A 23,040-nucleotide genomic window follows, 5' to 3' on the forward strand; every position below is an offset into this window, starting at 1 on the left:
CCTCCCTTGGTGCAACCCCCAGTTATTAATTCTGTTCAAAGTATGGGGCGGTTTCCCTCTCCTGAACGGACCCTGTCAAATCCATCCCCACACCGCGCAGTGCTGGCCTCCAGGCAGGGGGCCGCGGAGCGCCTGCCCCGGGCGGGCCGCCGCGAGCTCCGCGGTGCACCTGCCGCTCTGCGGGCTCTGCCGCCTCTGCGGGCTCCGCGGTGCACCTGCCGCTCTGCGGGCTCTGCCGCCTCTGCGGGCTCTGCCGCCTCTGCGGGCTCTGCCGCCTCCGCGGTGCACCTGCCGCTCTGCGGGCTCTGCAGGGCGCCGGGCTGGCGGGGCCAGTCCTCCCCCTCCCTCCCCGGGGACTGGCGGGGCCGGTCCTCCCCCCTCCCCGGAGATTAAACGCGGAAGTGGGCGCCGTGGCCGTTTCCCCACTCCTTGCGCCAGAGCCGGGCCGTTGGGAGGACGCGCCACCGCCTCGGGTCCACCACGAGCTCAGCATCCCCTCCGCTTCCCCTCCCGCTCCCCAGGCCCCGCCCCGGAAGCCGGGCCCGCCCCCGCCCAGACCCGGAAGTGAGCGCCGGCCCCGTGGCCCCAGGCTCCGTCCCGCGCCGCCGGTCGGCGTTCTCGGTGGTAGGTGCCGGCGGGGGACGCGGGCTCCGCCCTCGGGGGCGCGGGCGCGGGGCTGCAGGGGCTGCAGGGGCTGCAGGGCGGGACGGAGCCCGGGGCCGCTGCGCGGCAGGTCCCGCCGGGACGAGCCCCGCAGTTCCGGCTTCTGGCGGGACCGGCGCGGGAAGCGAGGGCGGCCCGCCGGGTTCTGGGGCCGGAGCTGGAGGTCACGGGGCTGAGACAGGTGGCAGGTAGACGGGGGCGGAGGGACGGCGCCCGCGGACAGAGTGCGGTGCGTGTAGCGGAGCAGGGCAGGGCCTGTCACAGGGGAAGCGCCCCCACCCCGGGGATCGGGGATCGGGGATCGGGGGGCCCGCTGGGTCCCCGGCTGCACGGCCCGGTCCGGCCTGGCCACAGCTGTCCGCGCCCGCCCCCCGCAGCCGGCCTCCCGCTGAGAGTGTGTCCGCGCGGCCCGGGGATGTACATGCTGGTGGAGACGCTCTCCAGCTCCCGCCTCCACCTGAAGAGGGCGCCGGGCATCCGGTCCTGGTCCCTGCTGGTCGGTAAGGGTTTCTTCCCATATTTCACCCCAAATAAAACACCTAACTTTAAAAATAGGTGAAGGTGAAACTCACGTTTTCCTTGTTTTACTGCCGACCCCCATACACAGCCGCTGTCCTGTTTGTTTTCATCCTCTGTCTGTGCTGTGATGGGTGATGGGTATCTGTTTTGCCTTGTTCACCACTTGACATCCTTTAGTTAACACGGAAGGCCCATGTTACCCTACACATACACTTTTAAAAACACGTTTTTAGTGATTTTATAGAGAAGGGAGAGAGAGCGAGCAACCTCGACTGGCTGCCTCATGCCCCCCCGCTGGGGATCAGGCCTGCAACCTCATGTGCCCCCACCGGGAATTGAACCTGTGACCTCTGGTGCATGGGACCACACTCAGCCAACTGAGCCACATGGCCGGGCCACGTTCCCCTTTCACTTGCTCTTGTGCACCTGCTCACAGGTGCCTGCTTAACCCGAAGGCCCAAGTTCTGTTTCCCACGTGGGAGAGGCTGCCCTGGCCTCCCTCCCCATCGCTGCCCATCAGAGGGCTCTGTACACCTGGGCAGCTACCTGGTGGCCTGGATGGCGGGTGTAAGCAGAGCCGCCGCCTGTCTCCAGCCTTTCCTTCCCATGACTCTGCATGTGGCTCCTCCGTTTTTCTCCTCAACTGATGTGCTGTGACCCTTTAGTATTCCTGTCTTCATTCCGCACTTGACACTGTTGGGGTAGCGCCCACGTTGGGCTCCTCCGTCCGGGATGGAGGTGGGATGGTGGTGGTCCGGCAGCAAGGTCCTTGCTTCCTCTCCGCAGGAATCCTGTCCATTGGCCTGGCGGCTGCCTACTACAGTGCAGGTGAGACCCGTGCCTGCTCCCCACGACCTCCTCGCTCATGGAAAACGGGGAAAAGAAGGAAAGCCCGTCACTCCGGGCCCACCGAGGCCTGGCCTCTGGGAACACCGCCCGCCCCCTGCCTCCGGGGGACGGGGGCAGCTGCACCTCTGTGTGCCTCACACCCAGCACTTCTCTTGTATCTGGGCATTTCCCGGGTCTGAAAACGTTCCTCCAGAGGGTGCCCTCTCGTATCTGCGTAGGCTCGCTGCGGGGTGAGCCGTACTCTCAGCCTCCCCCCCCTCCCCTCCACAAGCCATGCTGTGATTGGCAGAGACCGGCTGCCTGTCTGCAGTAGACGCCAGGGGGAGCGCGGGCGGAGCTGGAGGGGTGTGTCCCACATGGCCCTGAGTGACAGGCAGAGTGGCCGTCCTGGGAGAGGGACCCCTGCGGGCCCACCGCCTGCTCCTCTGCTCTCACGTGGCCGCGTCCGTTTGTCCCCAGACAGCCTGGGCTGGAAGATCTTCTACGTCACCGGCTGCCTGTTCGTGGCCGTGCAGAACCTGGAGGACTGGGAGGTGAGGCCCCGGCCGCCTGGCTCCCTGCTGAGACAGCGCCGGGCTCCCTGGGCGGGCGCGGCCCGGGGCCTGGCCTCACTGCTCCTGGGCCATGGCGTCCTCTGCAGCCGTTTTTCCCCTCGAAGCTCCTCGTGGCTGTTCGTAGCCAGATCCGCTCCTCCCGAGGTCGCCGTGGTGCAGAATGACATAGGCCGCTTCCTCGGGGGCCACCCCCGTCCTGTCCCTCTTCACGGTCCTTTGAGCTGCCTGGACCCAGGCTGCTCTCTGACCCGTTCCCTCGCTGGGTGACCTTGGCCCCTGTCCTTGACCTGAGCACCTGCCCAGGCCCCTAATCACACCTGTCCGGAGCCTCGGTCAGGCGGCAGGTGTTTGGCTCTGGCAGAGCAGCGTGGGCGCTGGCGTTGGGTTCTGACTGGGATGGGAAAGGCGAGGGCGGGACAGTCGGCGAGCCAGGCCCTCCCGGGATCGTGTGGGCGGCTCCTGCCCGGCGGCCAGCAGCCGGTGACCCCGTGGCCGTTTCCAGGAAGCCATCTTCGACAAGAGCACCGGCAAGGTCGTGCTGAAGACGTTCAGCTTGTACAAGAAGCTGCTGACCCTCCTCCGAGCAGGCCACGACCAGGGTGAGGCGTCGGCACGGAACGGGACGCGGGCTACCCCGGGCTGGACGGGGGCGGCCAGGGCTGAGTGATGGCTGGACGGGGGCGGCCAGGGCTGAGTGACGGCTGGACGGGGGCGGCCAGGGCTGAGTGACGGCTGAGTAACCAGGGTTGTATCCCGCCCATGGGGGGACGTGGGGACCCCTCAACATGGCCTGGACACTCAGGCTCCAGCCGCTGAGATGAAGCAGAGACGGGGGACAGGCAGGCCTTTCGGAGCCACGTGGGCCAGATGCTCCTTCTCACCAGCCTGGCCATCGCCCGGCAGCTGCAGGACCCTGCACAGTGGCCTCCGACCTGTGACACCAGAGGTCGGGGTCTCGCCTGTTTCCTGGGGCTCAGCCTCGGACACAGTGGCTGACGCTTTCTGTTTATGGCCAGCGTGGCGTGGTCCTCTGCGGAGTGGCCTGGAAGGGACTGTGCCCACACCCAGGTGAGGGACGCTGCCCTGACCCGCCTGCCCTGCCCTGCCCCCCAGTGGTGGTCCTGCTGAACGACATCCGGGACGTGAACGTGGAGGAGGAGAAGGTGCGCTACTTCGGGAAGGGCTACGTGGTGGTGCTGCGCTTCTCCACCGGCTTCTCCCACCCCCTCACCCAGAGCGCCGTCATGGGCCACCACAGGTGAGCGGGCCCTCGCCCACCACCACAGACCGCCTGGCCCCTCGCCCGTCACCACAGACTGCCCGGCCCCTCACCGTCACCACAGACCGCCCGGCCCCTCACCGTCACCACAGACCGCCCGGCCCCTCACCGTCACCACAGACCGCCCGGCCCCTCACCCGTCACCACAGACCGCCCGGCCCCTCACCCGTCACCACAGACCGCCCGGCCCCTCACCGTCACCACAGACCACCCGGCCCCTCACCCGTCACCACAGACCGCCCGGCCCCTCACCATCACCACAGACCGCCCGGCCCCTCACCCGTCACCCCTCACCATCACCACAGACCGCCCGGCCCCTCACCCGTCACCACAGACCGCCCGGCCCCTCACCATCACCACAGACCGCCCGGCCCCTCACCATCACCACAGACCGCCCGGCCCCTCGCCCACAACCACAGACCGCCCGGCCCCTCACCCGTCACCACTGACCGCCCGGCCCCTCGCCCATCACCACAGACCGCCCGGCCCCTCACCACCACCACAGTCCGCCCGGCCCCTCACCACCACCACAGTCCGCCCGGCCCCTCACCATCACCACAGACCGCCCGGCCCCTCACCCATCACCACTGACCGCCCGGCCCCTCACCATCACCACAGACCGCCCGGCCCCTCACCCGTCACCACTGACCGCCCAGCCCCTCACCATCACCACAGACCGCCCGGCCCCTCGCCCACAACCACAGACCGCCCGGCCCCTCACCGTCACCACTGACCGCCCGGCCCCTCACCCGTCACCACTGACCGCCCAGCCCCTCACCATCACCACAGACCGCCCGGCCCCTCACCATCACCACTGACCGCCCGGCCCCTCACCATCACCACAGACCGCCCGGCCCCTCGCCCACAACCACAGACCGCCCGGCCCCTCACCCGTCGCCACAGACCGCCCGGCCCCTCACCCGTCACCACTGACCGCCCGGCCCCTCACCATCACCACAGACCGCCCAGCCCCTCACCGTCACCACAGACCGCCCGGCGTGGCGAGCCCCTCACCCGTCGCCACAGACCGCCCGGCCCCTCACCCGTCGCCACAAACCGCCCGGCGTGGCGGGCACAGGGGCAGAGGGCTGGGGAGGCTGGGGCAGGCGTGCCACCACCACGAGGCGATGCCAGGGTCCCCACAGGACAGGCAGAGCAGGGGGCCTCCAGGGGCTCCCGCAGGACCGGGGCGGGGCTGGGGCAGGTGAGGATGGGGCCCGGGACGGAAGGTGCCGGTCCGGTGGAGAGCTCTCGGGTGGGCGGTGCATGGTTTGGGGGAGCGGCTGTGGTCTCTGGGTGCACCGCCCTCGTGGTAACCGCCCTTCCTCCGGTGCTGCCGGCCAGTGACGTGGAGGCCATCGCCAGGCTCATCACCAGCTTCCTGGACCTGCACCGCCCGGAGAGCCCCGAGGAGCTGTCTCCGAGCAGCGACAGCGAGGCCGAGGGCCCCGCCGAGCAGGGCTGACCCGCGTCCCGGCGCGGATCGATGGGGCCTCAGCAGGCCAGCCCTCCTCACCACCCAGCGTGTCCCTGGCAGCCCCTGGGCGGGGCCCTGGGCCACTCCTCTGCTTGACGCCCTCTGCCCACAACCACACCGGGCTCCATGCGTCCGAGTGGCCTCAGACCTGCCTCCTGGAGCCCGGTGGCCCAGCCTGGTGGTGTGGGTGTGAGTGGTGTGGCTGGTCTGGGCTGACCCACCCCACAGCCCACCAGCTGGGCATGCTCCAGCCTCTGAAAGGGGAGGGGAGCGGGCTCCCCAGGGCAGGGCCTGAGGCTGGTGTTCCCGCCCCCGATTGGCTGGCCACAGGTGGACCAACCAGGATGTGTTGGGCTGTCTGGGGGCGGATCCCCTCCCCTTCCTGTCCCAGCCCCTCAGCTGGGCCACGCCCACTCGGTGAGAAGAGGTTCTCCCAGCCTGGTGCCCAGGTTCAGGCGGGACCTCGCTCTGAGAAGACAGAGACCTGTCAGCTGGGCCTGTTTGTGGGGCAGGAAGTGGGCCGCACCCACAGAACTGGGCACCGAGCACCCCCAGCCGGTGCAGCGGGCAGAGCCCGGATCGCCCGTGGGGCTGCCGCTGCCTGGGGACACGGACCGCAGTCTACGATCTCCCCGTAGCGGGGCTCGCCCACCTGGGCTTGGGAACGTGTTGCTGGACCTGCTAGTGGGTTCCACGTGAGCCGCTGGGCTGAGCTGTGGAGGGCTGCCCTCCTGAGGCTGAGCGGCTCCGGGAGGGGGCAGGCAGGCCTGAGCCCCTCCCCGCCCCCGGGACTGTGGGCCCCCGGGCCCTGTGAACACCCGGCGGCGAGAGGCCACGCTCCTGCCAGCACGACCTCTAGCTTTTCCTCCTTTTTATTTCACGAGAATTAAAGTTCTACGTGCAGATCAGTGAGCGGGTCCCTACGGGCGTTTCCTTCCTGGTGCAGCCGCCTTCTCCCCACGGTCACCTCCAGCATGGGCACGGCGGGGCTGGACCTGCTGCCTGGCGTCCGGGCGCAGCAGGAGGAGGGTTGGGCCAGACAGAGCGGACGGGGTGTGGGAGGCCCCTCCCCTCAGGGGCCCTGGTCGGCATTGTCGGGGCCGTCGGGGCTGGCCGGAGGGGGGCTGGCCGGTGGGGGCGGGGGGCTGGCGGCCTGCAGGTCCTGCAGCAGCGCCTGCAGCTGCTTTAAGCTGGGGTGCACGTTCTCCTGCAGCCACTCCTCCACGGCGCCCTCGGGGAACACACGGCGCAGGGCGGCCGCCAGCTCATGTGCGAGGGCGCTCCACCTGCCCAGGAGACTGACACCGGCAGGGGTGAGGGGCCCACGCTCCGAGCGGCCGTGCCTCAGTCTACCCACCCGGGCCCTGGGCTGCCGCACTGCTGGGAGTCAATGACTGAGGACTCAGTTTAACTCCTGAACCTGGGGTTTCCTTAAGACCTACACCATCAGCAGTGCCCAGCACTCTCGCAGCGGGACAGTCTGCACAGCGCCCAGTGCCCAGAGGACTGGCTGGCAGGACCCTGTCTCCGTGGTGCCAGGGCGGACGCGGGCTCATGCCAGCTGTGGGCCCTGGTGTCTGGCTCCACGGTGAGCCTGGGCCCTGCCCGGTCATTCTGTCACCCCCTCCTCAGGCTGGGAACACCTGGCTTCACTAATGCTCAAGGGCACCTGGGAATCCAGGCTCGGGAGCCGATGGCCCTGAGCGCCGGCCCCGTGCGGCAGAGGCGCCCACTCGGGGGGAGGAGGGGGCACGGCTACCTGAGCGCCTGGGGCTGGATGTGCTGGATCATGACCGGGTGGACGAGCTTCCGCCGGCGGTGGTAGTGGCTGAACCAGCCGGTCACGTACCTGGGGGAGAGCCACACGGGTGGACACAAGGACTGAGGTCACTCAGTGTCTCCTGGACATTGAACAAGTTGTTTTCCCAGAAAGTTCTGGTGAAGGATGGGCAGGCCCTCACCCTGGGTGTGTGTGTGGGGGGCTCCCTGAGTGAGGATCCCCGAGTCAGCTCCCTCTCAGCCACTCCCCTGTGCCCCCCGGCCACGCCCCCACCCCCCTGTGCCCCTCGCCCGCGCCCCCGCTCACCTGTCCCTCTGCAGCACCTCGTTCACGGAGCAGCGCAGGTCCAGGCTGACGTGCGTGACGAGGGCCAGGATGTCGCTGCCGGGGAAGGAGCCGGCCCCCTCGCTGCAGAGAGCCGGGCGCTGAGAGGGGGCCGGGCGGGGGGAGGGGCAGTGCTGAGGCGGGGGGGGCGGTGAGGGGGGATCACCTTGTGACATCGGCGACTTCCATGGTGGGGATCCCCAGCAGGTTCTGCACCTGCGCCTGCACGTCCTCCGAGAAGCCGCCTGGAGCCAACAGGTGGCAGGTCATCACCGCCCTGGGCACTGACGGCTCTGGCGGGAGACAGGGCTCCCCACCCCCCCAGGGCTCCCCACCCCCCGCACCCCAAGGTCCCTGCAGCCGAGGCAGAAGCACCTTCCTCCCCAGGCAGCATGGGTTTCTCAGGGTTCATTGTGTCCAGGGGCACGTTCCCCCAACTTCCGAGCCTGTCTCGGGTTTGGGCTTGGCCGCCTGGGCTGCGGTGGGGGACCGCCGAGGAAGGCCGCGCCAGCCCCGCCTCTGGGGGGAGCAGCGCCTTACCGTGCAGGAGCGACTGCAGACACACGGCCAGGGACGGGATGGCCACGGGCAGCAGCTCACACAGCACCGCGAAGTGGTCGTACCTGAGCCGCAGGAGGGGGCGCTCAGCTCGCGTGCCCGCTCCGTCAGGCACCGAGGAGGCCTGAGAGCCGGCTGCTGCCTCCGGGCACGCCCTTGGCTCCCGGGTGTGCAGGCCCACCCGCCGCCCAGCCTGGCTCGGCGCTCGGTGGTCACCACCCTGGACCCTCAGAGTTCGGCTCAAAGGCCCTGCCTCCAGCTGCCCTGGGGTCGCTCTCCCTGCCCGGGGTGCCAGGGCCACCTGGCCTCTCCCCTGACCCCAATCCTAGATGGCACCTGTGGCCAGGACAGGGTCCACTCATAGCTCAGGTTTGCAACTGGCATGAAGTAAAGAGCTAGTGTCCGTCCGGTCCCCGCTGAGCGTAGCCGCGTGTGGCCTCACGGAGGCTGCGGACTGTGGACAGGCACGCGGGTCCCGGGGGGGCCAGCGGGCAGCCTGCCCTGGGCAGAGTGGGGGCGGCTACAGGGTGTGAGGGGCCCTGGCTGCTCCCCCGCCATCCGCAGAGCACCTGCCCGTCCCTCCTGGTCAGAGGCCCAGCGTGTCCCGGGTGGCGAGGAGGGCGGGGTGTCCTGGCCTCGGGCACTGCCTCACCCTCCAGGATGCCCCGGGGACCCTCACCTCTGCCAGCCGGTCAGGACGATGCCCTGCAGGGTGTCTTTCTGCCCCTGGGCCGCCACCTGCAGCCACCGCAGGTTGTTCTGGAGGTGGTACTCGACGGGGGGCAGGGCCTGGCTCGGCCCCGTGGCCCCCTTGAAGGCACTGGCGGCCCACATCCGGGGGAAGCCGCTCTTCCGGTACTTTTCCATGAGGAGGACTGGGGAGACAGCGCGAGGTGTGACGGGGCCGAGGCCGAGGCCGAGGAGGCTGCGGCCACCAAGCCTGAGACACGCGGCCGACGCCGGCCACACGGGTGGAAACCACGGAGCCCACGCACGGCTGGACGGCGCCCCCTCGGAGCCCACCTCCCGCCCCACGGGGACCCCGGTTACAGGCCACCCTGTGAGGACCGGCCGCAGGACACGAGGCCGCTCCCCGGGACCTGGCCCCGGGCAGAGTCTGCGGTGAAGCAGCGGCCAGTCAGGCTCTGAGGAGCCAGGAGTCAGGCCCGTGTCCCCCCCGGGGCGTCAGGGGGCGGGCTTGACCCCAGCGGCTCGGTACTGACCCTTGCCCTGCACGTCCAGGTCGGCCCCGTAGTCCCAGAGCACGGGCTCCACCAGCTGCGGCACCCCGGACGCTGCGGGCGAGAGGCTGTGAGTGCCCGGCCGGCGGAACGCCCCGGCCCCTGCTGCTGGCATGAAGACGGACACCGCCATCTTTCCCAGGACACGCTCCACACTGCTGCTCTCGGTGGAAAGGCCTCAGCCAGCAGCCAGCAGCCCTGGACGGCCCGGCCCCGGAGCCCTGCCCTGCCCGCGGCCCAGCACGTCCCCGGGCACGGCCGTCTGCACGCTGCCCGGCTCCAGGCCCGGGCCCAAGAGGCACGTGTGCTAATTGGACTTAATTGTAACAAACCCGAGATCAAACCCAGGTGGCCACATGGGTGCTGGCGGGCCTTGGGAAGGTGGGCCCCACGTGGCACTGGGGCACCGCCCGGCTCTGGCCAGAGCTGTGAGTGACCACACCAACCTCCCGTCTCCTCCCAGAGCCTCAGGCCCGGGGTCGGGCTGGAGGGGCTGCTGCTTTCCCCCCTCCCACCCCCACCCCCGCCCCTGCCCCCACGTGGAACCTCACCCGCGTCCGGGCAGGGCAGGCCGGGGAGGCCGAGTGGGCGGGGCCAGGGGGCGGAAGGGGAAGCAGAGCTCCCTGTGGCCCAGCCTCCCACCCCCAGGGCCAGGGCCTGGGCCTCATGGCCGGCCAGGGCCTGGGCCTCATGGCCGCCCAGGTGGGACCCAGCGCTCGCTCCCATCCTGCCAGGCTCCAGGGGGAGGGCGTGTCCGGGTGGGAACAGTTAAACCGCGGCTCTGACCGGACTGTGGGGAAAGCGCCGAGGTGCTTGTCCTCAGCCCCCCGAGCGGACGGGCTCGGCGGCAGCCGGCGCCTCCGCCGGGGACGCCCGCTGACCTGACAGCTGGTCCTCGGGGATGTCCCGCAGCATGTCGTCCCACACCAGCGGCGTCGTGGCCGGGTGCTGGGTCCGCACGTGGCTGGCCACGGCCTTCACGTGGGACAGACACAGCGCGGCCGTGGTGTTCTGCTCCTGCTGCAGCCACTGCCTCGAGGCCTCGCCCTCCCCGAGGTAATAGACCTGGAGGAGGGAAGGCAGGCCGTCTGCCTCCGGACCAGCCCGCCCGGGAGCGACCAGGCTGCCGTCCGGGGTCGGGGCACCCAGGCAGGGGCAGGGGCACCGGCAGGGCAGGGGGCGGCAGCCCGCCCGGGAGCGACCAGGCTGCCTCCGGACCTGCCTCGCCGGGACCTGAACTCCCCCTCGAGGGTCCCTTCCACAGCAGCTCGAGGGGAAGAACCAGATGCCCCCACGGCCTGCCCCGCTCCATCGGGCGCGTGGACTATTTTTCTATTTAAGAGCAGCAGCCCCGGGGCAGGGGATGGCCTTGCGGTGAGACACGGGGCCTGCGGACCTGGAGGCGGCCGGACGCAGCACCCACCTCGTCGCAGCCGATGTGCAGCCAGCGGGCTCCGGGGTGCAGCTCCAGCACCTGGTCCACCATGGCTCCCACCAGCGCCAGCGCCTCCGCCTTGTGCGGGTTCAGGGTGTTGGGGAAAAGCGCCACTTCCCGGAGGTGGGCGAGCGCCCGGTGCTTCAGCACGAACTGCGGTAGGGCGGGGTGTGTGTGTGTGTGTGTGTGTGTGTGTGTGTGTCACACGGGGAGAGAGGCTCACGCCGGGACCGGACAGGCCGCGTCTGGGTCTAAACTTCCGTCCACAGGGGCTTCTGAGAACCTGTCTCTGCAGCGCCCACTGCGCCCCCGAACCCCGCACCTGGGCACCTTCCCGCTCACCTCCATGTGCCCGAACGTCTGCACCAAGGGGACCACCTCGAGCTCGTGCGCGGCAGCCAGACGCAGGATCTCCGTGACCTCGGAGGGGCTGAGACAGGCCCAGCGCGCTCACTGCCGGCCCTCCGCCAGCGCCCCGGGCTCCCCCAGGGAACTACGCCGGCTAACACCCCTGCTAACGCCGAAAAGCTCCACAGGCGTCCTGAGGTCTTAGAGACGCTCCTGCCCTGGGATCTGGGCTGTCAGGGCCTCAAGTGACATTTGCTTTTCACCAGCTGCTCTCGCCCAAACCCTGGGCGCTGGAGTCGCTGAACCAGGACTCATAGGACAGAGCAGGTCGGCAGGCGGACCCCAGGGCAAAACCCCGTGGGATTCAGTCGTGAAGTCCTGCCCACACCCCCATTTTCTCTGCGGGTGGCGGCCGGGCGGCAGTACCTGTAGGCATGCGGTGCCCTCAGCAGCCTCAGGGGGCCGTCGTAGGGAAACGTGTCTTCATACTCGATGAGGAGGCCGTTGGCTCCCAGGTCACGGAACAGCGGGAAAATCTGGGGGGAGGGGCGTGAGGAAGTGACCGCGGCGGCACTCGGAGTCTTCAGCTACGGACACGGCCTCTGCCGGTACTTCCCCCGGACGCGTCTCCCCTGGACGGTGCACTGTGTTATGTCAGTTAAACCCTCTAACGCAGCGACACGTTCAAGGCTGAGCCGGGGGGAGGCTGGGCCAGCAGGGACAGGCCGCCCTGGGCACCGGGGACCGGCAGGGCTGGGGTTGGTAGTGTGCGGCTGGAAGGAAACTTAGAGGAAGTGGGGCCTGGCTGGCGTGGCTCAGTGGTTGAGTGCCGACCTACGAACCAGGAGGTCACAGTTCAGTTCCCGGTCAGGGCACGTGCCTGAGTTGTGGGCTCTATCCCCAGTGGGGGGGCGTGCAGGAGGCAGCCGATCCATGATTCTGTCTGGTGTTTCTCTCTCTCCTCTCTCTTCCTCTCTGACATCAATACAAATTTATTTATTTATTTATTTATTTTTTTACGATTTTACCTTATTTATTAATACAAATTTATTAAAAAAAATAAAATGGGAGCACAGGTGTGGCTGGTCCTGGCTACCTCACAGGTGTCCTTCCTCTCCCATTAGGCCATCTTTGTTTCTTTTCTTCTTCTTCTTCTTTTTTTTTTTTTTAATATATTTTATTGATTTTTTACAGAGAGGAATAGAGAATTGGAAACATCGATGAGAGAGTCATCGATCAGCTGCCTCTTGCACACCCCCTACTGGGGATGTGTCCGCAACCAAGGTACATGCCCTTGACCGGAATCGAACCCGGGACCTTTCAGTCCGCAGACCGACACTCTACCACTGAGCCAAACCGGTTTCGGCTCTTTTCTTCTTTTTTTAAAAAAATATTTTATTGATTTTTTACAGAGAGGAAGAGAGAGGGATAGAGAGTTAGAAACATGGATGAGAGAGAAACATCGATCAGCTGCCTCTTGCACACCCCTACTAGGGATGTGCCCGCAAGCAAGCTACATGCCCTTGACCGGAATCGAACCTGGGACCTCTCAGTCCGCAGGCTGATGTTCTATCCACTGGGCCACACCGGTTTCGGCTCACCATCTTTGTTTCAAAGGAGATGAATCCTGCCCTCAAGGTTCCTAGGACGAGGCCGTGTCTACGACACAGAGCTGGGACTCCTTCCCGTCTGGCGCCACGCGGGGTGACACGGCACCCTATGGGCACTGGGGAAGGCCCCGCAGACACGGAAACAGCAGCCTGTGCCCCGGCGAGGCCGTCCCGGGCTGGTCTGATGTGGCCCCTCCTGCGGACATGACTGTCCCCGCGCCCTGGCCCTCGTGTCTGAGACGTTCTGAGACAGGCTGAGGGGAGGAGGGCGTCAGCTGAGGAAACACCAGCTGTGAGGGGTCACACAGCTGGTAACTGGTCATTAACTGCCAATTACAAAACCACGTGCAGCCTCACCTCCTGTCCCCCGTGTCTGCAAAGACCCTCTTTCCAAACCGGGTCCTGGTCCGGGGGGCCAGGGGCCAGATGGGAAGTGTCACTTGGGGGGACACATTCAGCCCACGGGGAAGAGGCTGGGGGGCTTCTTCACCCCGTTTTTCCTTTTACTCCCCTGGCTGCCCCGTGACCCGCCAGATCCCGCAGCCGAGCTCTCAGCACACACTGCTGCAGGGCACTGTCCACACCCTGAGACCCCAGGGACTCCCCTCGAGGGAAAAGGGGCTCCCACCTCCGAGAGGTACGAGACCTTGGGCGGGGCTCCTTTAAGGTCCAGGTGAACAAATCGCATCTTGAAGGGCGAGGAGTCCGACATCTCGCTGTCTCTGTCGGGAAGTCACACGACCAAGATGTCTTGTTGGGCCCGTCCTCCTGGGGGAGAGAGTCAGCGTTAGGAGCAGGGTCCCCTGCCTTCTGTCCGGGCCTGCTCTGCACAGGGAAGCTCTTCCTCCAGCACGGCTCACACGTCAAGGCGGGCATCTCCCGGCGACTGAGGGGCCTCTGCCTTTCGGGGTGGCCTGCCCCTGGTTCCCTGTAAGAGGCTCTGGCCTGTGGTAACAGGCGTGCCCGCAAGGAATTCTCCCGTCCTAAAGGCCCTTCATCTGTGAGAACAGGCAGGGGTCTGCAAACACTACTTCAGGCCCCACGATATGTCTTTGTAGAAAGTTTATCCTCTGTTTTGTCTTTCTTTAGATAACACCAAAAATATTGACATTTCTAGAGCTGGTGTCAGCCACTTGTACAAAGAATCTGCAAACATTTCTGCTAGGTCAGAGAAAACTGCCCCGGATTTAAAACAGGCCATTGGCCCTAACCGGTGTGGCTCAATGGATAGAGCATTGGCCTTCAGACTGAAGGGTCCCGGGTTTGATTCTGGTCAAGGGCATGTACCTTGGTTGCGGGCACGTCCCCAGTAGGAGGTGTGCAGGAGGCAGCTGATTGATGTTACTCTCCCTCTATCCCTCTCCCTTCCTCTCTGTAAAAAAAAAAAAAAATCAATAAAATATATTTTAAAAATAAAATAAAATCTTACAAACCAAACCAGTTTTTCAGGGAATAGGTTGAAAAGAGGCCTTGCACATGATCTCACTCATCTAGAGGAAATGGTGAACAACATAGACTGATGAACAAGAACAGACCGAGATAAGGAGCCATGGGTCAGACTGTTGGACCTCAAAGGGAGGGTGGGGGTAAAGGGAGAGATCAACCAAAGGACTTGTGTGCACACATATGAGCCTAACCAGGGGTCAAGGACAATAGGGGTGTGGGGGCATGGGTGTGTGTGGGGGGGATTGGAATGTGGAGGTTGAGGACAAATATGTGATACCTTAATCAACAAAGAAATTAAAATAAATAAATAAATAAATAAATAAATAAAAAGAAAAGAGGCCTTGCGAGCTGAGGAATCTGCTTTGGTCATGTGTGCATCTCATATTCAGACAGAAATCCTGTTACTCCTGTCTCCATGGAGTGGAAAGAGCGGACACGTGAGAATTATTATTTTTTATTATTGTTGCTTTTTAGAGAGAGAGGAAAGGAGAGGGAGAGGAACACTGATGCTTTCCCGATGGGCTGCCTCCTGCACGCCCCCGCCGGGCACTGAGCCCGCAGCCGCTGCCCGGAACCCGAACCCCTCGGCTCCCAGCGCGGAGGAGCAGGGAGCGGCCAGCTCCACCAGAGCGGAGGCCCCGCGTCCCTCCGGGAGGAGCCTCAGGCACCAGGTCCTTCCAGGGCCTGGGCCGCTCCGCTCCCGGTTCTCACGGGACCACAGGCCGGTCCGCAGGTTTGTGGCCGGTGCCCGCGGGCTGAGTGGCCTTCGATGCGCTCCCGCCCCGGTTTCCGAATCGCGGGGCGGAACTCTTTTCAGGTCAGCAGATCCTGGAAGGTTTCCTTCCTGCCCGCCCCTCAAGCCCCCCCAAAGCCCCCGCGCACCCCGCACCCCACATCCCACACCCCGCACCCCACATCAGCAAATGGCTCACCTTCCGACTTAATTCTCAGGAACGAGCCTCCTGGTCATCTCAGCTCGTTCAGAATCGTAGGGTCCTAACAGGGCAGGTTCCCACCCCACTCCTCACCCCGAGGCCTCGGGTGCCACTGAGCACGCTGTGCCAGCGCCCAGGGTGGACAGACTGGAGGGCGCGGGCCCTGGAGGAGGCAGGCCCCGGGAGGAGGCGCGGGCCCCGGGGGGGAGGCGCCGAGGGAGGAGGGACGCGCTGCACCCGGAGGCTCGGAGCTCCGGGGTTCCAGGGGGCGGGGAGGGACGGGAGCGGAGGATCCGGGCCCGCAGCGCTCGGCCGGCGATTGCTCGGGTCTGGCCGCCAGCCCCGGAGTGGACGGCCGAGCGCGTCGCCCGTGTCCCCGCCGCGCCTGCCTCGCGCTCCCTCACGCGCCGCTCGTCCCGGCCCCGGCGGCTCCCGCGCTCGGCCCGGCTGCGTGGCGGGCTGGCCCGATGGCGCCTCAGCGGAGGGGCGCGCCCAAGGCGCCCGAAGGCAGCGGGACGGCCGAGCGCAGGCGCCGGAGCAGGTACCCGCAGCCCCGGAGGGAGGGAGGGCGAGCGCGGCGGCGGCGGCCGGGCCGTGGGCGTGGCCGGAGGGGCTGCCCGGTGGGCGTGGTCTATCATACGATGGGCGTGGTCTTTAGCGGGGCGGAGCTGTCCATGTCTGCCTGAAAGTGGGCGTGGTCTATGCAGGCGGGCTGGGCTGGCGGGGGCGGGGCCAGCAGAACCCCGCTCCCACCGGCACCCCAGGCACCCGGCAGCCCTGGCTCAGAGCCGTGGGTGGCTCGGGCCGGGGGTCACGGGGAAGAAGGGCTCCCCGCCGGAAACCTTCCCTGACTCCCCTACCCCGTGTGCATTCTCACCGTGTTCTACCCTCCAACACCACCCCCCCTGCAGGTGCCTCTGTATTGATTGACAGCAGCTCTGACAATGTTAATGTTAGTGTAGGGCCAGGGCCTCCGGTCCGCACGGTCTGCTGTTCAGCACCCACCGGCGCCGGTGGGGACCGTGTTGTGTTCTGTCCAGCACCCACAGGCGCGGTGGGGAATGTCCAGCACCCACAGGCGCGGTGGGGACTGTTCAGCACCCACAGGCACAGTGGGGACCGTGTGTGTTCTGTTCAGCACCCACAGGCGCGGTGGGGACCGTGTGTGTTCTGTCCAGCACCCAAAGGCGCAGTGGGGACCATGTGTGTTCTGTCCAGCACCCACAGGCGTGGTGGGGACCATGGTCTGCTGTCCAGCACCCACAGGCCCGGTGGGGACCGTGTGTGTTCTGTCCAGCACCCACAGGCCCGGTGGGGACCGTGTGTGTTCTGCGCGGCACCCACAGGTGCAGTGGGGACCATGTGTGCTCTGTCCAGCACCCACCGGCTCCAGTGGGGACCATGTGTGTTCTGTCCAGCACCCACCGCCGCCGGTGGGGACCGTGTGTGTTCTGTTCTCAGCATGAAGAGCGCCCGGGCGCCCCGGGAGGTGCGGAGGAGGTGGCTGCGGGCCGCCGCCCTGGGTGCCGGGGCCGCGCTGGCCGCCGCGCTCCTGCTCTGGGGCAGCCTGGCGGGCGACGACGGCGTCACCGAGGTCCTGGCTCACCGAGGCGAGGTCCTGCCCGGCCGCTTCATTGAGGTGCCCTGCTCCGAGGACTACAACAGTCACCGGAGATTCGAAGGTAGGCGGCGCCCCGTGATGGGGAAAGAGCGAGGCGGCAGGTTCGCGGGAAATGCTGAGTTTAACGTGAGGTCTTTGCTGCAGCGGGTCGGTGGGGTCAGGCTCCCACCAGGGGGCGCTGTTGGGAAGCACATAAGCCAGGGGCTGTAACTGGAAGGAAGTGGGGGGCTGGTTTTCATTCCTCTGAGCAGCCGGGCAGGAGCGGGCCCTTGGCTGGCCTCTCCCTCTGACGTCCCCGGGCTCAGGAAAATCCCTTTCAGCGGTTGGGATTGAAGAACAGTTCCCTTCCCGCCCATTTAATAATCCATCATTGCAAACAGTTGGGATGGGGGCGAGGGAGGAGGACCTCGTGTTTAATGGGGATGGGGTATCGAGTTTGGGAAGATGACAGGGTCCTGGGGATGGTGGTGACAGCTCACAGCAGGCAGATGCCCTCGATGCCATTGATCCACCCGTAAAAAAAAAGCAGCACTTTAAAAAATATATATTTTTACTGATTTCAGAGAGGAAGAGAGGGAGAGAGAAACATCTATGAGGGAGAGAGAAACATCAATGATGAGAATCATTCATTGACTGCCTCCTGCACACCCCCCACTCAGAATCAAGCCTGCAACCCAGGCATGTGCCCTGACCGGAATGGAACCTGGGACCCCTCAGTCCACAGGCTGACTCTATTCACTGAGCCACACCAGCCAGGGCTAAAGCAGCACGTTTTGTGACATGTGTATTTTACCACAATGAAAAAACAGCGGGCGTGTGTTTTAAAGCCCCTTCACCAGCCCTCTCCTCTCCTCTCCTCTCCTCTCGTCTCCTCTCCTCTCCTCTCCTCTCCTCTCGTCTCCTCTCCTCTCGTCTCCTCTCCCAGGTGCGAGAAGCAAGGAGGGACTCATCACGCCCCCCCCCTGCCCCAGCCTCCCACAAAGCTCCACTGTCCCGGGAGGGCCTCCCACAGGCTCTGTCTTCAGGCTTCATTGTATCGGTGACCTCACCCGGCTCCTCTCTCTCCAGGCTGCTCCCCTATCAAGTGTGGCCGGGGCGTCAGCGATGCTGTCATCACCAGGGAGGAGGCCCGGCGGGTCCGCAGGTGGGGCGCACCCCCCCCTCCCTCCCCCCCAGCTTCTGTCCCAGCCAGCGGGAACCGGGCTGGGTGGGGGTGGAGGAGGGGAGCAGAGAATGACAGCTCACAGGATTAGAGAGTTCATGTAAAGTTCTGAGTGCTCCCACGACAGCAAGTGGTCACCAGGTGCTGGTTCCCTGTCCTCCCAAACGGGGTGGGGATCAGCCCTTTGGCCACTCCCAGCGACTCAGATGGGGTGGGAAGTCTGATCGGAAGTTGGTGGGTTTTCCTGGTTGAAATTTTAAAAACGGGATCTTAAAGTGTAGACTTTCCGATGAGCTGTTCAGACACAATGTCTCTGGAAGCAAGTGGTGAGTGGGGCAGAGTCTGGCCCGTGGGCTGCGGTGGGCATTGCTGGCATCGGCCAGCCGGACGCCGAGCGAGTCCCGACGGGAGGTGCTCCCGATCCCGGTCCAGACGGCGCCGTGGGCGCTCCGCGGGGCGCGGGCGGGGGCACGGGCTTGGGGCTGACCCCCCACAGTTTCCTGGGTGGCCCGAGGCGCTGGACGCTCTGCGTGGTCGGGGGTCCTGTCGGGCAGCAGGCCTGCCGCGGGGCCTCGACTCCCCGACCTGGAGGTTCAGAGGCTGCCCCCGGCCTGTGGAGACGGGACGGGGACGCCTGGGAGAGGCTCAGCCACTCCGCAGGGCAGCCCGCCCGGCTCCTGCTTGTTCCTGAGCTGTGTTCTGTGTCGTCACAGAAGACGGAACAGCCATTCCCTCACTTGGCTTTGGAGGCTGAGTCCTGTGGTCTAACCGTGTGCTGGTCCTGGACATTAAACAGTCGGTCAGCGTGGCGTGGACCATGGAGGTGGGGGGATTTGCTCAGACACATCGCAAGGGAGACTGTTAACAAGTGTGGCTTAACGATCTCTCCCACAGCATAGCGGAGAAGGGGCTCTCCCTGGGCGGATCTGACGGAGGGGTGAGTTGTGTGCGGCTCCTGCTTCCGTTTTCTCTTTTCTCCTTTTTTAAACGTACGTCTTTATTTATGTCAGAGAGGAAGGGAGACAGAGAGAGACAGAAACATCGATGAGAGAGAAACATTGATCGGCTGTCTCCTGCACGCCCCCTGCTGGGGATCGAGCCCACAATCCAGGCGTGTGCCCTGACCTGGAATCCGATGGGAGACCCCCTTGTGCCCCGGACGTGAGTTTGGAATCTCGTTTTCTTGCAACCCCATTAGTTTGCTCCTTGGCTTGAGATCTCATGTGGTGTCCTGAACATGGATCCTCCGGGCCCGTGGAGCGGGGGAGATTCTCATCATTGATGGTTTTCTCTCCCTCTCCCTTCCTTTCTGAAACCAATAAAAAAATACATTAAAAAAAAAAAAGTTATGACCCAGTCCTGGCCAGTGCTGCTAAGTGGTTAGGGCGTCGGCCAGTTCACCAAAGGGTCTCGGGTTCGATTCCTGGTCAAAAGCACATAGCTGGTTTGCAGGTTTGATCCCTGGTCCTGGTCAAGGCATGTGCAGGAGACAGCTAATCGGTGTGTCTCTTTCACGTCCACGTTCCTCCCTCCCTCCCTCCCCTTCTCTCTCTAAGACGAATCCAGGGCGGAAATACCCTCTGTGAGGATTAAAACAAAAACAGCACTGGCCCAGCCCTTCGCTCCGGGGTGTTTGTGTAAGAGAATGAGCATGGTCCGCACAGACGAGCTCCCGCAGGCGGACAGGAACCGGGGCGAAGGACGGGGAGCATTTGTGGTCTTGGTGGTTGTGTGGGGGCATCTGGATGCCAACGGTCCTGGAACTGTATTTTAAACAGAAGCTGTCTGTGGGCTTTCCATGAACAAAGCTCCAGTGGGAGGGCAGGGCCTCAGGGCGGGGCCCGGTGCCCCTCACCCGCTGTGGCTGTGTTCAGAATCGGACCCCAGGCTGACCTTCGGGCGCAGCGAACCGACCCTGCGGCACACGCTTGGGTCTAACTGTCCCTCCGGGGTGCGCGAGGACGGTCTCAGCCACCCGTGTCGTGGGGGCCGGCGAGGCTCCGTGGCTGCCGCCCTCACGCTCCACTCCGCGTCTCCTGCAGGCGTCCATCTTGGACTTGCACTCGGGCGCGCTGTCAGTGGGGAAGCACTTTGTGAACCTGTACAGGTGAGCGTCCATCTTGTACCCGGCGTCTGAGCACTCCTCGGGGGACACCAGCGAGGCTGGCAGCCGCGGCTTCGGGTCCTGGTAAACCGTGGCATTAGCCACAGGGACCTTCTCCGAGGGCAGCATCCTGTTCTCAGGAGTCAGGGGCCCATCTAGCATCAGGGCCTCTCGGGGAGCTGGGACCTGCTCAGGGCTCAGGCCCGGGGCCGCGGGGGAGCGGGAGAGGGGAGGCCGGCTCCCCGTGAGCCTCCGTGGGGCCAGAGGGATTCGGCCGCTCTCGGGGCCAGGAGAAGCCCAGGCTCCCGCAGCCCCGGGCGGGCACCCTCGTGGGCCGGCAGCCTGGCCCCTCCCTGCCCCGTGTCCTGCAGGCATCGCCGTAGAAACGACCCCGCCTGCAGGACGGCAGCTCCCAGGGGCCGTGGGCTTCCCGTGGGGAGAGGACCCTCACGGTGTGAACACCCCTCACTCCTCAGGTACTTCGGGGATAACGTGGAGAACATCTTCTCCGAAGAGGACTTCCGGGTGTACCGGTGAGGAGGGCCCGCAGTGTGGGCGGGAGGGGCCGGGCTGCGAGGGGGAGGGGGGCAGGCAGGGCGCCTCCTGCCCGGCACCCTGGCCCTGGGGGTGTGTCTGTGGGATGTGGGCCAGGGCAGCACCGCCTCTGTGGGTCTCGACCACCAATGGCCCGTGAGGGCCCCGGCCGGGAAGCAGCGGCCAGTGCGGGCGGTCACCACGCCAGGTGGCCCACTGCGCTCCTTACGCCCCAGGAGCCCCTCCCCGCTCGGTCCTGCACGAGCCGGGGAGAGAACATCGATGTCAGAGGGAGACATCCATCGCTGCCTCCTGCATATCCACGGGCTCGACCCGTGACCTGGGCCTGTCCCCTGACCGAGGAGACCTCCTGGTTCCTGGGTCGCCGCTCTCCCACAGAGCTACACCGCAGGCCAGCTCCGTGCTCTCGCTGAGACCAGCGTGAGGGGCCCCCGGAAGTGTCTGTGCAGTCAGAGCCCTGTCGGTGGGAGGCACGTGTGGCAGGCTGGCCCGTGGCTGGAAATGTCAGAGCCATGGGCGCACTCTGTGCTCGAGCCGTCCCACTGGGATGTCATGTTAGGGCCTGACACGGGGCTGCAGGCAGCAGCCTGGACCCCAGCCCCGGACATGCGGTGAGGGCCGTGTCTCCGGCAGCCCAGCCCCTGGCGTGCACGGCTCACCCTCAGTCCCGGCCTCCACGCTGCTCAGGAACCTGTGGGCGTGGCCAGGGCCGCTCCCCTCCTGCCGCTGCCCGTCTGTGCCCTGGCACTGCCCAGCCGGCCGGTGCCGTGTCGCCCTCCGAGGGGCCGGTCCTCAGGGCCCTGGTCTCGCTCACCATGCCCCGTGACACGCGTGTGGGTGTTGTGTGCGTGTCGATCTTCCGCCTTCCTCGGTCCAGCCCTCCGGGGCACGGCCCCGCTGACCGTGTCCTCCCACAGGGACGTGCGGCAGAAGGTCCAGCTCGCCATCGCCCGGGCCTTCGGCATCAGCGCGTCCTCGCTGTACCTGACGAAGCCCACCTTCTTCTCCCGCATCAACAGCACGGAGGCCCGCACCGCCCACGACGAGTACTGGCACGCTCACGTGGACAAGGTGGGCCGTGCGGCCGGGGCGGCGTGGGGGACACGCACCACGCTGTCCCCGCCGCCCAGCTCCGCCTGCGGGCGCCCCGCGTGGCCCTGTGGATGCGTGTCACCGTGTTCTTGTTCGTGTGTGTGTTTATGTTCTTTTTTATTGGTTTCGGAGAAGAGGGAGAGGGAGAGAGAAACATCCATGACGAGAGAGAATCATGGATCCGCTGCCTCCTGCACGCCCCACACTGGGGATGGAGCCTGCAACCCAGGCCTATGCCCTGACTGGGAATCGAACCGTGACCTCCTGGCTTATAGGTCGATGCTCAGCCCCTGAGACACGCCGGCTGGGCCTCCATGGTCTTTAAAAGCTGGGCTGCCCCTCCCCCAGGAAAACGCAGGAGCTGTTGTTGCCGCCCTCGCCCCGTGCGGCAGGCGTTGGCTGTGTGTGGGTCCCGCACCTGCTGCGCCCCGGGAGCACGGGCCCAGGCAGGGCCAGACGTGGGTGCGGGTGCGAGGACGGCGCCCGAGGCGGAGGCGGCGGGCACGGCGGGAGTGCCGGTGCCTGGCGCCCGGGGGAGGAGCAGCTGCAGGCGGCTAAGCGGTGCCGCGCCCTCGTCCGCAGGTGACCTACGGCTCCTTCGACTACACCTCGCTGCTGTACCTCTCCGACTACCTGGAGGACTTCGGCGGGGGCCGCTTCGTGTTCATGGAGGAGGGCGCCAACCGCACGGTGGAGCCCAGAGCAGGTGCGTGCAGGCGGCCCGGGTGGGGGGCTCGGGGGCGGGAGCTGTGTTTATGGAGCGCCTGCTGTGTGCCCAGCTTCGCCTGGATCTGTGCCCGCTGGGCTGAGACCGCGGGGGACCCGTCTGTCAGAGGGTGAGGCACCCTGTCCTCGGCTCTGCTGTCCCGGCCCCCCGCACCCTGCACCTGCCCTGTGCCCCGCCGCCGGGTCCTGGCCGGTTTGGCGGGATGCAGGGTGCAGGGCCACACGTGGCTGGGCCACGTCTCTCTCTCCCCCACAGGCCGTGTGTCCTTCTTCACCTCGGGGTCCGAGAACCTGCACCGAGTGGAGAGGGTGCGCTGGGGCACCCGCTACGCCGTCACCATCGCCTTCACCTGCAACCCCGACCACAGCATCGCCGACCCGGCCTTCACGTAGCGGCCTCAGCGGCCCTCCCCTCCCTCCCCCCTTCCCTCCCCCATTCCCGGGAACAGGTGCCTTGCATCCTCTTCGTGTGACTGGCTAACGTCTCGTGGTTTCCTGCGAGCAGGTGAAGGGGCCAGCTTCTCCCGGGCCGGCGTCTGCTCCCTCAGGGCTGGGACGATGCCCTGTGGGGCCAGGGCTCCCTCGGGAGGGGAGCAGGGCCGGGGGCAGGCTGGGCCCAGGACCTGAGACACCAGCCGGGCAGTCCCGTGAGGACGCCTCCCCCAGAACCAGCCCATGGCCCCGGCGGGGGTCCACAGCGGGCAGGCCTGGGGGCAGCAGGCTCACTCCCGGGACCGAATGGGCAGCCAGGGACAGCGGTGA

The 23,040-nt window shown here is 66.2% G+C and overlaps 3 protein-coding genes across 5 annotated transcripts; 2 read left to right on the top strand and 1 right to left on the bottom strand.

Moving 5' to 3' along the window:
- Positions 1-518: 518 nt before the first annotated feature.
- Positions 519-6,253, top strand: CYBC1 (cytochrome b-245 chaperone 1). Its single transcript, XM_084862092.1, has 7 exons — positions 519-624; positions 1,041-1,163; positions 1,969-2,010; positions 2,491-2,564; positions 3,088-3,184; positions 3,699-3,843; positions 5,209-6,253. Exons 2-7 carry the CDS (start codon positions 1,079-1,081, stop codon positions 5,327-5,329), a joined length of 564 nt encoding a protein of 187 aa, XP_084718218.1. The 5' UTR covers positions 519-624; positions 1,041-1,078; the 3' UTR covers positions 5,330-6,253.
- Positions 6,198-15,155, bottom strand: HEXD (hexosaminidase D). Of its 2 annotated transcripts, none has more exons than XM_084862008.1 (13): positions 15,016-15,155; positions 13,284-13,405; positions 11,454-11,563; positions 11,022-11,109; positions 10,668-10,832; positions 10,126-10,309; positions 9,227-9,298; positions 8,683-8,878; positions 7,986-8,068; positions 7,612-7,690; positions 7,428-7,529; positions 7,101-7,190; positions 6,198-6,639 (listed from the first exon to the last, which is right to left on the bottom strand). In XM_084862008.1, the coding sequence occupies exons 2-13, from the start codon at positions 13,347-13,349 to the stop codon at positions 6,414-6,416; spliced, it is 1,461 nt and encodes a 486-aa protein (XP_084718134.1). In that variant the 5' UTR covers positions 13,350-13,405; positions 15,016-15,155; the 3' UTR covers positions 6,198-6,413. The 2 variants fall into 2 exon arrangements, with proteins under 2 accessions (XP_084718134.1, XP_084718133.1); XM_084862007.1 differs by having other exon boundaries at positions 13,266-13,405.
- Positions 15,156-15,432: 277 nt separating this feature from the next.
- OGFOD3 (2-oxoglutarate and iron dependent oxygenase domain containing 3) lies at positions 15,433-22,745 on the top strand. Of its 2 annotated transcripts, none has more exons than XM_084862069.1 (9): positions 15,433-15,559; positions 16,480-16,700; positions 17,708-17,783; positions 18,696-18,738; positions 19,844-19,908; positions 20,382-20,438; positions 21,378-21,531; positions 22,135-22,258; positions 22,535-22,745. In XM_084862069.1, the coding sequence occupies exons 1-9, from the start codon at positions 15,486-15,488 to the stop codon at positions 22,669-22,671; spliced, it is 951 nt and encodes a 316-aa protein (XP_084718195.1). In that variant the 5' UTR covers positions 15,433-15,485; the 3' UTR covers positions 22,672-22,745. The 2 variants fall into 2 exon arrangements, with proteins under 2 accessions (XP_084718195.1, XP_084718196.1); XM_084862070.1 differs by lacking the exon at positions 15,433-15,559 and adding an exon at positions 15,787-15,929.
- The last annotated feature ends 295 nt before the right edge of the window (positions 22,746-23,040 follow it).

Source organism: Pipistrellus hanaki, assembly GCF_964339955.1.
Source record: "Pipistrellus hanaki genome assembly, chromosome: 16".
NCBI lineage: Eukaryota > Metazoa > Chordata > Mammalia > Chiroptera > Vespertilionidae > Pipistrellus > Pipistrellus hanaki.